We start from the raw sequence: 15,136 nt of genomic DNA, 5'->3' as shown, positions 1-15,136 counted from the left end.
ATATTGTTGCTTTGTAGTCGCTCGATCCACCGTGCCAATTGACCTTCTGGGTTACGGAACTGTAGGAGCCATTCCAACACTGCGTGATCTATCCTGAATGCACTCTACCAATGCCAACAACTCTCTTCGTGCAACGCAATAGTTCCAGGTTTTCCAATTGATCGGCTGTAATATGCAACTACCTTCTCCTTTCCATCGACCAATTGTGATAAAACGCCTTCTATAGCATATCCATTCGCATCTGATGGAAAAAATAATAGGGACAAATATCATATCCATTATGTCAGCAGTACTTCAATGTGTTTCTTGACATTGTGCACCCTATAACAATAACAGTTAAAGGTTATTCTTTTGCAATAAATTGCATTCCGCAAGTTTGTCTTATTTGCGAAAAACTGAACCATTCCAGATTTAGCCTGGAAAAATAAATAGGTACAACAAATTTGTGTTAATTTTTTTGCACTTTAAATGGTAAAAAGTTCGTTTTTGAAGCTTCTTATAATGTTTTTTTTTTTCATTTATTTGTATAAACAATTTGTACAAGTAAGACTAAAGTCTTTTAGGTAGTACATCAATCAGTTTTAAAGATTACAAAGGAAATATGACACCTATAGATATAATTCCAAAACATCACATAATTGAAACATCCTGCTTTTCGTATAGCTTTTGTCTTAGATGGAAGTGAGTTCCATAGACGGATTGAACTGACAAAGAACATTCTAGATGATGATGAGTACCTAAAGTTCGGAACCAAAAGATTCATAGTTCGAGTAGACTGACACAACTTTAGTTTTTTAAATAAGTAAGGTGGATTTTGGGAATACAATAGCTTACGCAAAAATCAAAGATTTCTCAGATTTTAAGAAATTATATACATCGCATCCGAGGATTTGTGTGGAAAATGAAGATATATGATCATACTTCCTTTTAGAAAAAATGAACCGGGCCGCATTATTTAAGGCCAATTGTAATTTGTTTAGCGATATCGAGTCAAGGTTACCGTATATAAGCTCGCTGTAGAAAATATGAGGTACAATAAGAGATTTTACCAGCTTCATCTTGGTGTCTCGCGGCAACAAGAACGACGTTCTGTATAAACTTCGTAGATTACTATAAATTTTACCAATGACAAGGTTCATTTGATCAACACAAGTCCGAGTGGAGTTGATTCTAAATCCTAAATTGATAACCACATCGTGAAAAAATATTTTGTCTCCATTAAGTATAATTTCAGGAAGGTTGTTTAAGTCATGCGAGGCGTTCGATATTGCTATTGCCTTTGATTTAGTTGCATTAAGAGATAGTTTATTTAATTGAGCCCACTCTTCTATGCGTGTCTTCATTCGGCCTGAAAAATAGGTCTTCGGAAAGACTAATTGGACGAGACATGTATATTTGAGTATCATCGGCATAAAGATGAATGGGGGCATTGCGACAACAGGCGGCTATGTCATTAATAAAAAGCGTAAAGAGTATTGGACCTAGGATAGATCCTTGCGGAACACCAGATTTTATGGAATTTAAATTTGAGACTTTATCAGCACATTTTACTTGTTGAAACCGGTTACAGAGGTAGCTTTGCACTAACTTTATGGCATATGGGCTGAAGTTAAAACTAGTTTCAAGTTTGTGAATTAGTACTTCAAAATCAACCATGTCAAAAGTTCTTGAGAAATTCAAAAGCACGAGCACTGTAAGTTCATTATTGTCAAAGGCCGGACGTATATCTTCAAGAATCTTAAGCATGGCTGTTGCTCCGACTGGACTTCGGATAGCAAATTATTATTATATATATGGTGAGTTATTTGCATTGCTAATAGCTTCTCAAACACCTTAGATAAGGCAGGTAACAGACTTATTGGTCTTAATTCTTTGTAAAAACACGGAGACATCGTTTTAGGAACCGGAATAATATTTGCAATTTTCCATTGACTAGGAAACCTACTGGACATAATTTAGAAATTAAAGATATGTGTTAGCGAAGCGGTGGCGTAAGGTAGAATAAATTTTATAAATCGTATGCTAATGCCGTCAATTCCCACGGCATTAGACTTTATAGCAAAAATAGCATCCAGCACATCGCTTTCGGTGACCACTGAAAAATAAAAGGCACTTATATCCAGTCTTCTGTCTACACAGGTTACAGCGATTCTGTCATCGATATCCTTCTTATTCACATCATTATTTTTTCCAATATTGTTTGTATTACCACACATGAAATAGGAGTTCATAACATTTGGGTCGTGGCTGCATTCAATGTTATCCTTTTTGCAGACTCCAAAAGATCGAAGATTTTTCCAGAGCACTCTCGTTGGTAAATTTGTTTTAAATTTTATATTCAGGTATCCTGCTTTAGCATTCCGTATGAAAAGGGTAGCTTGATTTCTCAGAAGGCGGTAATCTTCCCAGTGCTTGTCATCGCGATATCTCTTCCATTCCCTGTAAGCCCTCTCACGTTTTTTTATGTGTTTCAAAACCTCCGGTGTAAACCAGGGCTTTTTATGACCCTGGATTTTAAAAGATTTTAGCGGAACAAATCTATCAAAAAGGTACCAAAACAGGTTATTAAAATATTTTACCTTCTCGTCCAAATTTGAAATGGACAAGCAACCACTCCAATCAGGACGAGAGGCTTCTTCATTAAGAAGTTTCATATTAACACCTTTGTAATTTCTGTAGGTTTTTACAGATTCGGGCTTTGCTGGATTAAATTTCAAATCATAGCACAAGAAGAGCATTTCATGGTCAGAGATACCATCCATCGGAAGCTGGTCAGTATGATTGATATAGTTTATATTGTTAACACACATTAAATCTAGCAAACTAGGCTTACTAATAGGGGCAAAACGGGTTGCAAATTTATTTATAATTTTTAAATCACACACCTGAAAATTAATAATAATACTTTTACTATGGGAATCACAGTTAAACAGATCTACGTTAAAATTTCCACAAATAATGACGTGGTCATAATTTAAAGAAAACTGTTATTTTGTGAAAAAGGTGTGGTAAATCGTTAGACCTATTGGGGTTATAAACACATGCCACAAAACACTTTGTACTGGCATCGCCTATTTCAATAAAAATACATTCAACCTCGTTTGCATGCTCTGAACGATAAACCACTTTTGGATTTAAAACATATTTGCAGTAAATTGCAACACCACCACCACGAATGTTATCTTTTCTGTCATTCCTTAGCAGTACATATTTATTTATAGAATAAGAATCATCATCAACGTTGGATCTGAACCAGGTTTTCGTAAGGCAAATTAAATCAATATTATGATCGGCAAATAAATACGAAAGGTAATCAAGTTTCTGAGTCGTAAGACTCCGCATATTTAAGTGACACCTATTTAATCTGTTATGACTTTTACAAATTTTACCCAAAATGCATCGCACATGTCCACTGTCAGTGCAATTATTGGTCAAGTTAACCAAACTCATAGCAACGAAGCAAAATGATATCAACAAAGCAGTAAGAGGGGGGAAGTGGAAAAAAGAAAACAATATAAAATGGAAATAAATTAAAAAATGTATTACACATAAAGCATTGCATTGCAAATATAAGTATGCATTGTTGTTATTGCTCGCTTACAGCAATTCGATCAGCGCTCTCTTTGTCACTGATTTTCACTGCTTCACCTTGTTGACGTGTACGCACATATACATCTCTATGTATAGAGGAAACATGTTAAGTAAATTAAAATAATAATATAGGTTGTTGAACCATAAAATAAAATTCAATAAGCCGAATTAAACACTGCACAAAAGGCATAAGAATTTAGTTAATAAGTTTAAGTAAAAAGACACTGAGATGAGTAAGATATCAGATATGGCGAACTGTTTCAAAAAGGTAGTGGTCACTTCCCCTCATAGCGAAAAAAAAACGAAAACTTAATTTAATTTAAACAAGCCGAACGAATATGTACAAAAGGGCGGATACCAAACTTTCAGTCAGAAATCCTAGCATGGGACTTCTACTGAGCCTTATAAACAAAAACCAATAGGCTTTTTTTACCAGAATACATCCTTGCCGTCAAAACTTGGAAAAATGTGCTGCAGTCAGAAAGTCCTGAATTAGTATGCTTGAAGCAGATGATAAAGCGCTAATAAACACATTTTTGGACATAATCTTCCACTTTAGCGAAAAAGATGTATTCCGGTACGAGCAAGTCTATTGGTTTTTGTTTATAAGGCTCAGTACAAGTCCCAACCCAGGATTTCTGGCTGAAAGTTTGGCATCCAACCATTTGTACATAATCATTCGGCTTATTCAGTTTAAATTCATTTCTGTTTTCAGCTCTTTAGAGGACAAAAATGGGTTAGCTTTGTAATGGCGAATTAAATTCCCTTCATCGCGAACAGAGATCTTTCGGTTTTTTACTTCATGTCTTTGGTTTTTTTCCCTATGAGGAGAAGTGACAACTACCTTTTTGAAACTATCTGATATCTTACTCATCTCATTGTCTTTTTTCCTTACGACTTATTAACTAAATTCTTATACTTTTTTGTACAGTGTTTAATTCTGCTAATTTAATTATAATTTATGGTTCAATAACCTATATTATTATTTTAGTTTGCTTAACATGCATTAAATACATTATAAGAAGCTTCAAAAACGAACTTTTTACCATTTAAAGTGCAAAAATATTAACAAAAATTGTTTGTCCCTATTTGTTTGAACATTAGAACATTTATTTATTTAAATATTTTCCTATCACAACAATTTGGTAAATTATTTTACAGTGCTAGTCAGGAATTGTAAAGTTAAATTTAAAATGAATTAATATGACAATAGAATTAACAACAAGTAATAAACAATACAACAATAATACTAGTAAAGATAAAAATAATACTTATACAAATATGATTATTAGACAATAGGGAAAAAGAGAAAAGGAAATAAGATGACGAGATAACACATTTTCATTAGCAAGAATACAAATATAGTTTCGGCTTACAAATCATTACAAAAAGTGGTTACCTCATTTTTGAAGTGCCGAGCATTTCCTATTTGTCTAAGTCTTGCGGGAAGAGCGTTCCAAAGGCGTATGGAAGTAACGAAGAACTGCCGTCCAGAGGTTAGAAAACGGTATGTTATGTGCGTGAGAAGAAGCAGAGATTTCGATGAATTGAGAAACGTAAGCCTCCGATATAAATAATCAGGTTCCTTTATATATATAATTTTGTGAAGGATAGTCAGTGTTTTAACTTTTAAGAGATTGTGAAAATATTTATTATATTATTATATTTATATTTATTTTATTTTCAGCGTGATGTGAAACGTGATCAGGTCTTTTCAACCCAAATACATATTTAGAAATGTTATTGTTAGTCACAATTTGAGTAAATCTCACATCCATAAAGGAGTGTAGGTATTAGGTACGTTTTCGCTAGAAGTAGTCTAATATGTAGAGGAGTGAAGTATTGAGTTAGCCACAGTGCACGAAGCATTCCATACACTTTTCCTACTGTGATAAAAATGTGGTATTTCCAAGTTAAGGTCTTATTAAAAACTATTCCTAGGTTTTTTGCAGCGTCAACGTATTCGATGACGGAATTGCCAAAAACTATGTTGTCCAGGCTAAACTTAGAACGGTTCAGTCTTGTCGCAAATAAGACAAACTGGCGGAATACAATTTATTGCAAAGTAATAACCTTTAACTGTTATTGTTATAGGGTGCACCATGCTAAGAAACACATTGAAGTACTGCTGATATAATATGGATTTGATATTTGTCCCTATTATTTTTTCCAACACTATGTCTTCTGTTCTTCCAGTTGTGATGCCATTTGGGCTTCAGTCTTGTATGTTATGCATGTCTCTTGGGATTCCATCTTGGATGTTAAACGTGTCTAATGCGATTGCAGTTGAAATGCCATTGTCGACGTTTGCGCAGATATTGCAGCCAATATCATGTTCAAGTCTTTGCTCGTAACTGTCTGCGATATTTCGTTTCTCTCCTCCAATTTTGTTGTCTCATCGTCATCAAGATGAAAGACATACTCTTCCACGTCAATTCCTTCTGATTCCATTTCCTCTCGTAATCGTGCCTGAAGTTCGAGTTTATATCCGGTTGTATTCAATCCACGGCTCTCCAACTCCTTCAGTTGCTGGATCTTCAATTCACTCCACTTTGCCATGTCCTTGTTGTACTCTGCAACTCTGGAATTTATTCAACAATTCCTCTTCTGACACCAATTGTAACGAATTCTGGGGATTTCTGATATTTATACACCTTCTGCTAACATCCGAATCACTAAACTGATGAATAAATCACTCCAATATTCAGTATTGCAAACTGGTCTTTATTTAGAATACTTTGGGAGTAGTACTTCACAATTATACTTACAACCAATAGCGTGTTTAAATCAAACCTGATTGGTTATTACTCAGTTTGTGCTGCTTTTATACTCTCTGTTGCCTCGTCCGCATATTTCTCCAACGGTCTAGACGTTTCACCTTCTAGAACTCTTGTATCTCCTGCTTAGTAATTAGTTATATGCGTGTGTGTGTGTGAGTAAGAACATCGACTGATGATTACATGCGTGTGTATGAGATATCTCTTCACTTCGAGATGCTGGTTATGTGTGTGCATGTACTTCTCGTCGCCTTCCATGTATGTGTGCAAATGACGATTGATGTGTCCATGTACACAAGTATAGCGTGCTTTAATGGTTTTGCTGTTGTGCCTTTATTTACGAGCAGCTTAGTGATGCTAAAACTCTCCAAAATATGTGCTTTTTTTCATAGCCAAATACATGGAAAAAATGGTAGATACTACAGATCTCTAATTCGTATTTTATATTGAAATGGGTGCGGTAATGAACCGATTTTGAAAAGGAAATATGATTATAGATAATATCACAATATCTTCAACCGTTTTTGAAGTCGATGCAAAGGTTTTCAAAAGATTCGAGCGGCCTTAATAGGCTACGCAATTTCTTTGAAGATAGTTATTAACAGTTTTTAAGTCAACCTTACGAAGTTGATCATACAAAATTCTAACATTGTAGCTTTATAAATGACAGCAATATCCCGTTAAGTATTGAATTATCACAGAATTATATTTCATTTTGAAGTAAGACTTTTTTACAGTAGGATTACTACAGTAGGACACTAACTACAAATTTTGAGGGTTTATATTCTGAGTTGCAGAGTTTGTATACTCGACTGGACTTACAACTTGAAATATGTCTTGCAAAAAGTATATTTTCTATTTATTCTGCTGTATAATTTAAATGAGGTAGTAGACAGATTTAATATATTTTTACTTCTCTTTCTAATTCATATCGTTTTTAAAATTTATAGCTCCCAATGTAAACGAGGTCAGTGACGGCACAAAACTAATATTTGATGATGATGAAGAGGATACGGATAATTTTTTGGAAAATCTCGAAGTCAATGACAAAATTTTACGAAGAATGCAAACAGCTCACACACGCAGGCTACATGCACAAGAGATGTCCGATGACTTCAGTGATAACTCACTTTTATTAATAGAGGGAGTCGAGTGCCAAGGATTTTTTAGCTTTCTACTGAACGCAAAGAGCACTATCTCAAGTGTGGGGAAATTGGCAGGTATTCCACCCACATTGCTCGCACCTGTCGCATTCCCCAAAGCTACAATGCAGCATTTAGCAACACGTTCAAGTAAAGTGCGTATGGATGGTGTAGACTACAATAGTATCGAAGTAAAAGGTATTGTATTGCCTTCCTTTTTGCCGTACGCATGCAATTTATTAGGAGAAACGAAAGATACCTTTAGCGCGACCCTTGCAGCCAACAACAACACTTTGGCGTTTAGTAAAGCAACGCAGAGTCTGCTTCAACAGGCAGGGCGTTTCAGGGACGAACAGGGGCAACCCAAAGCTACCGTTGAAGATGCAGCAGGACAAGTTTTCGGACAAGAAAATTTGTCAGATTGTGGTCTGTTGCCTTATGTGGTAGAAAGTATGTGTCGCACTGGAAAAAATGCAGCAGCACTTTTAGAACGTGTCTGCTATGATAAGGAATACGGCTATGCGTGGAGTTGACAAGCGGACACAAAGGCGAGGATATTAACCAACTTTTAATAAGGAAATTATATATAAGAGTAAATAAAAATATGGAATCTTAAATAAAAATTAACTATTTGAAACGAATCTTAATGATTCACTATAATTAATTCGTCTATGCTCCAGTCTTCGTATAATAGTAGGGGAGCCGACTGCAAAAACATGTTGCATGTTGTAGTAAAATGTTAAAATTAATATTGGTCCCTTTTTATTATTAAAATTGGACCAATACCACTCATTTATTTGTATTTGGGGCAACCTCAAACCGAGGACTTGCCAGATCCTAGCTTGGAAGGATTGTGGTAATTCGTCGATGAAAAGTAAATTTTCTACGAAAATATGTTGCATGGTGTATCCTGCCTTGGCACCACCTATCCTGAAAGAAACCCTTGGCAAGTCGATTTAAACGTGGTGCACTATATGTTACATCTATAAATTTCTATAACCCCAGTGGGTTAGGGGATCAGAATATACCCGCGGTAGGTATGCCTGTCGTAAGAGGCGACTAAAATACCAGATTCAAGGGGCTGTGTAGCGCAACGCTTCAGGTTGCCAGCGCAATATATAGCTTCTCCAAACCCAATTGTCGACCTCACCTATCCGCGGCGAATCCTGTTTCACTAATAGACGAGGCTCTGTCGACCCAAGCTCCTCATGGAACTTGGGGATGTGGCCTGAAGGTTTAATGTGGCCACATAAATCGTTCCCGAGATGGTCGGGCTAGCACCTTAATGGTGCTGTGGTACCGAAGCGTACCGGATCTGTATCCGGCAAAAGACCATCACATCGATAACACTCCCCAAAGCCTTCGGGGAGCAACCTTATCGCTACAACAACAACAACAACATAAATTTCTATATTCGGTTTTTCAGTCAAAATAATTGGAAAACGCCTTTACTATTTAATTGCCGACGTTTCGACCGTTCATTGTGGTCTTCTTCAGGGCCTGGATAACAATTTACAAAGTAATTAAAATAACTTCACTTAGTTTCGCAGTTATATAAAGGGTTGAAGTAACATATACATATATGAACATTCAATTGACAAAACATTTCTTACTTAAAAATCTCCGCGTTCTCCTTCGTCACGTTTTGCTTTATGTATGCGTATTTTTAAATAAAACATAGTCACTCGAATACTTAATTAAGGACATGGAAGTTATTTTACAATTTTAGATTACTATTTTAAACGGGCAACCAACAACCAACAATGTATATTTCAAATCAACTTTGTATGTAAGTACATATGTATACATATTTGACGTTTTTTGATCACCGGCGAATTCATGCTTGATGATTTAGTGCAGTTTCTTTTGAGTATACACGCATAGCTGTCTCTAATATTTCTTGCTTCTATCTTAATACATAAAAATCACGTGTCACTATGTTTAACCGCGATGGACTCCTAAACTACTAAACTGATTTTGAATTTGTTTTGCACCCCGTGTGTAGTTTGATCTAACTTGAAATATAGGATAGGTTATATCTCAGTTTATAGTCGCAATATTATTTTATTGCAAACTTTTTTATTTGTTTATACGTAATAATAAAATGTTACGTATACGCACCGTCACTCACATTTTCAGGTGGTGCGGATATACTTCCGTGCGATTGGTTGGTGTTTAATTAAACAACGTGCTTATCAATAAAAAATATTATAGCGAATGATATGAAGTATAGCACATCACCAGGCCCGCCGAGGTGGGGGATTAGCTCCGGGCCCGGGCTTTCTGAGGGGCCCGCGATTTAGAGGTACTATGACATTTTTTTTAATTCAGGAGAGTCTTTAGTTGTTCCATGTGCAATTTTTAAGCCGAATTTCAAAAGCAACGAAAATCTGCATTTCGTTTTAATATTATAGTGAAGTGTGAAAAATAAAAATCTATATATATAAAAAGAAAGTCTAAAATGTGTGTTAGTTGGTCGCCGGTGTCGATTCCGTTCAAACTTTCACACAAGCGGTGGTTACTACATAGGTTTGGTTGCGATCGACGTACAGGGTCTCGAGATATAGGCCGAAACGTGGACCCGAGTACCCCTAGAATGTGTTTATAGAATATGGATAAGAAATGAAAGCTGTTGATGAGTGCTTTAGTAGAGGGTAATTCTCATACCCCTAGGTGACTAGAGTCTCGAGATATAGGCCAAAACGTGGGCCAGTGAATGCCTAGACAGTGTTTATACAATATGGATATAAAATGAAAGCTGTTGATGAGTGCTATAGTACAGAGTAATATATTATCCAAAGACGGACTGGGAGTAGTATGTAAATGCGGGTTCTAGCCCAAATGGTGCAAGGAAAAGTATGTACACACACACGCATATATGCTAGGTGTCGCATCCGTTCTTCCGGTTTGTGTTCTGGCTGATCTTCTGGTTTGTGTTCTGGCTAACTTCCGCTAGGTGGCGCATAAGAAAAAGCTTAGTGGTGTATAAGCAACATCAAAATTTTAGAAATAAAGTTTTTCAATTAGAAGAAAAATTTTCTAAGCGGGGTCGCCCCTCGGCAGTGTTTGGCAAGCGCTCCGGGTGTATTTCTGCCATGAAAAGCTCTCAGTGAAAACTCATCTGCCTTGCAGATGCAAGAGAGAAAAACAAGAGGAGCACGACGCAAATTGGAAGAGAAGCTCGGCCTGATCTCTTCGGAAGTTATCGCGCCTTACATTTATTTTTATTTATTTATATATATATATATATCAACAAACCGCAAAATACATACCGACACAGACACACCCATCCATATACATACATTTAGATAAGGGCTACTTGTCTCAATGTATATAAGTTGGACATCTTTTGAGTAAAAAAATGAGGATCGTTAAACGGGGGGCCCTACATTTTTAAAGGGTCGCAAATTTTTAAATGTCCCCTCATATTTCTAGGGCCGCAAATTTTTAAATGTCTCCTCATATTTCTAATGAGTCCTAGACTTCACCCGAGCCGTTTTAAAGAGTCCCATAGATTTCTAATCGAGCGACTGCTCCCCAAACCCCCCACACCAATATGTATCGGTTTATTGTACCGAGTTGACACTTGTTTCAATTCAATCGCTATTAAATTATTCGAAAATTTGCTTAGACTATGGATATTTGGTTTTGCTATTAATACCCTAGTACCTAATTTTTTCCTATCTCTTCCCCTAATACTAGTATTTTCCCAATCTTGTACTAATAATGAAGGAATTTATTGGTTTGAGAGCAAAAATGTATTCTATTCATATCGATCAAGAAGAAAAAGAGATTAAAAAATTAAGGGTGTTAAACAATGTGTTACTCTCAAACTTTCTGCAAATGATTTTAAAAGATGTTTATTCGAAAAGAGATTGTACTTTGACTCATGCCCCTATTACGGTGAACAACTCAACTTAGTTGGGTTGTAAATAAAACAACTCAACTCCTGTTTGGTATTACGAATTACAACTTATTTCAGTTGAAGTTGAATTGAGTTGCCAACTTCAAAAAGTGATGATTTGACAGATAAATGAACAGCTGATCAATTTGTGAAAGAAATTTAAGCATTTACGAAATAAAAGCAAAACGGACATTATATTTTATAATGGCGAAAATGTTGGTGATTGACATGTCGCGAATGCGCAAAACATTCGCGTGATCATTCCAATCCCTTGGAACTACCAAGCACCAAGTAAGAAAATGTCTAAGTGACAAATGATCAGCTTCTCATGAAGTTATTTTGGAGATTTGAAAGGAAGCATTTTGCTCATTACTAAATAAAATTAAGGACCATTTCTGCATACGCCTTCGTATTTTAAAATTATGCGCCACACTCCGATTCCTTGCTGACGGCAGCTATCAAATATGCTGTGGAATTTGGTGTTGGACTGGTTTTAGATATTATTGAAGAGCATATTTGTGCGAAGTGGATTAAAACCCAAACAGCAACAATTGTATTTTACTCTAAAACAGGATTCCCAGGAGTAGTAATTAGTATCAATGGGACTCATGTTCGCATTATTTCACCTATTTTGGCTGCATCCGAACTGCGGCCAGCCTCGTCCAACTTCGGAATGGCGCTCCATAGTCAAAAAATTATTCAATGTAATCCTTCGTTTAAACGTTGTTTTTGCATACAAAATTGTTGTTTATTGTTTGATTAAAAAAGGTTTATCTACCGGCCTTCAATTTTTGGTTTTATGAGACCGTGCACCATTGAACTCTTATCAAAGGTGGTACCAAAAGACGTGTTTCGATCTCCGTTTTTAGGATTCGAAAGCGGAAATTAAAAATTTTATTTCTGTCGAAAGATATTTACAAAAACTCTCAAAATGGCCCGAGAGGCTCCGAAATATGAGGTCCGATACACAGTTTTTTTGCACAGAACATCTTTCTGCGTTGACGGCCTTTGCCCGCGATTTGTAAAAATAACCCTGGGTTGATCCAACGCCTTTCTGCATTAGTGTGTACAAAAAATCTGGCAAAATATAACAAGCACATGAAAAGTTGAACCGAAATGATATGACAGAAATAAAATTTTTAATTTTTGTTTTCGGATTCTTAAATCGGAGGTCGAAAAGTGTCTTTTGATACCAACTTCGAACATTTTTGTTAAAAATTAGGTAGTGAACCGTCTTCTAAAACTTAACATTTTTTCAAAACAACTGCAAAATTGTATGAGACAACTGCTAGTAATCAGTTGTAAGATTTTGAAGTCTTTGACAACTACACCAACACAAGGTTGTAAACGGTAATGCCACAAAAAGTTGTTGGACTAGACAACTCAACCGAAATTTTTTTTGACAGGTTGAGTTGTAATCCGTAATACCAAATTGCGAAATTTCAACCCAATCAGAGTTGAGTTGTAAGCGCTAATAGGGGCATCAATGTATATTTTTAGATCAAAATCTCATGAATTGTATACACAAGAAATAAATAAAGTAGCGTTAAGTTTTTAGATGATAAGAGATTTGTAAAAAATAATGGAATTAATACCTACACTTGGGAAATGTTTGTACAAGAGAAAAAATCAAAATATGCTGATAAGAAACCTTAACTGTTCAACATTGCATATGTATATATATGTATATTAGGGCGGGTCGATTTAAAAATCGCTCATTGCTCTGTGATAACCGTATTCTAGGGATCAAAATAAGAAACTTTGCAGAAGGAATGATACCTTTAAAACGAGTTCTGATGTCCCCCCCTTTGGGTCGATCTTTTGGGTAGGGGCAATTTCAATTTTACCTGCTGTGTCTTGTGGTGGCTTAAAAAAACAACACAAGCAATTTTACGATCTGCAATTGTGTCACAGTGATACCTTCATTTTTTAAAACAGTTGAATAAAAAACCCACACAACTATGTTTACGACATGCAAATGCATCACAGTGATGCCTTGGTTTTAAAAGGGGGTTATAAAAACGCTAATTTCTAATAATTTTTTTTAATTTATTTTCTATTACTAAGTTAAATTCATTTTTTCATTTACATATGTTCTGACTAAATAAATTTCTAAAGAGAAAAATAAAATCCAAAAAGAAAAAACATAGGTATTTCAAAGTGTGATTTTTCAAAATTTGCTAGTTCGACCTAAAGGGGGGGACATCAGAATTCGTTTTAGAGGTATGGTTCCTTCGGCAAAGTTTCAAAGTTTCAAATTTTTAAAGGGTCCATATTTCTAAAGTATATAAGTGTGGGCGAAATATAAAAATTCTATTTTATACCCAACTATGTTTCACCTGTCTGAGCTTAACGTATAAAAAGCCTACCATTACAAAGATATTTCTTTATTAATTTTCATAACGTTTGCGACAGTAGATGTTCAAGGCCTTAAAGCATACGATAATAGATTTATTGTAAAGGAAATAGCTGTGGTCCTCAACAATAAAGAATTGCATTGTTTCCACATAAAAGCTCCATTTGAATTTTCGGATTTGAATAAGGATAATCAACGACAATCTAATTGGTTAATATTAATTTTACACCACCATCCTGGTCCTATGGAAGCGATAGTTTTAAACTATTTGATGTCAACATTGAGGAACATAAAAGTTTATGTTAAGGGGCAAGAAAAAAGTGTATGGATAGCAGAGTTCCTCCAAAAGCCGGTGTTTAACATTGAAGAGGAGAGTACAGGATGTGATGGAATGAATCTCTTTAGATTATATTAGCCGTGTTTTTTAACACACGTATATCCGTTTACGCTTAAACTTTATATTGACTGCTAAGAGACAAACTATAAATACACCTCTGAAATTGCTGCGCATAAATTTTGTCCTACTAAATTTCAATACGCATTATACTCAGATGTAACTGAAATATGTGTCTTTGTTTCACCCTGTACACTAATTCTATGTATTATATGTGTGTCCACAATTCATCGCAACTGATTCAGCTATATGTTATACCCTATGGCCATCAGAGCGTTGCGTCTCCGCTTTTCGGTACACCCTGTTGCTGTAGCTAGTTGTTTTACCACAGCCGCTAGATGGGTCTCCTAAGCATTATCTAAGCGAAGATAGGCGTTTTTTAACACGCGCAAACGAAACGTATACGCGCGTGTTAAAAAACACGGCTATAGTTTACAGCCAGATGTTGTGCGTTGTCAATATCATTTCCATACTGATTGTAATGTGAAAATCAACCAACGACAAATTCGTTGTGCTTTAAAATCAGCATATATTTTGTTCAAATACATATCGGCTAGTAATTTAAATGTATAATGAAATAAAATATAATTAGAAATCTTAACTTTAGTGTTTTTTTTTATTTTAAAAGGGTGAGAATAAGAAGAAGAAAAGTAAGTATATAAATACTTTGTGTTTAAATATCAACCTCATTTTAAATTGACGTAAACAAAGGGATATATCACAATGAAGATTAAATTTTATATCTCATTATTATTATTTGTTTTCAAAACTACCTACGGAGCACCATTTTGGGAAAACCTAGAAAGTAATGCGCTTGCGATAAACCAAAATTCGCAAAGTATTCAATTTAACATTACCCAATAGTAATGATATTTTATCAATCAATATTTCATTATTATTACTAAAACAAAGTGAGCGTCTTTTAACTAATGACGAAGAAGAAATTGAGGTGTTGTCAACGATACCATATTT

General features: G+C 35.3%; 1 protein-coding gene across 1 annotated transcript in view; it reads left to right on the top strand.

Annotated features, from left to right (window-relative positions):
- Nucleotides 1-8,170, top strand: part of hd (humpty dumpty) — a 77,518-nt gene extending 69,348 nt beyond the window's left edge. The window contains exon 4 of the mRNA XM_067759863.1: nucleotides 7,319-8,170. Within this exon, the coding sequence (XP_067615964.1) occupies nucleotides 7,319-8,043 (725 nt within the window). The 3' untranslated portion in view covers nucleotides 8,044-8,170. The remainder of the gene's footprint in view (nucleotides 1-7,318) is intronic.
- The last annotated feature ends 6,966 nt before the right edge of the window (nucleotides 8,171-15,136 follow it).

Source organism: Eurosta solidaginis, chromosome 1, assembly GCF_040869045.1.
Source record: "Eurosta solidaginis isolate ZX-2024a chromosome 1, ASM4086904v1, whole genome shotgun sequence".
Classification (NCBI taxonomy): domain Eukaryota; kingdom Metazoa; phylum Arthropoda; class Insecta; order Diptera; family Tephritidae; genus Eurosta; species Eurosta solidaginis.
This window is presented reverse-complemented; position numbering and strand designations above follow the sequence as displayed.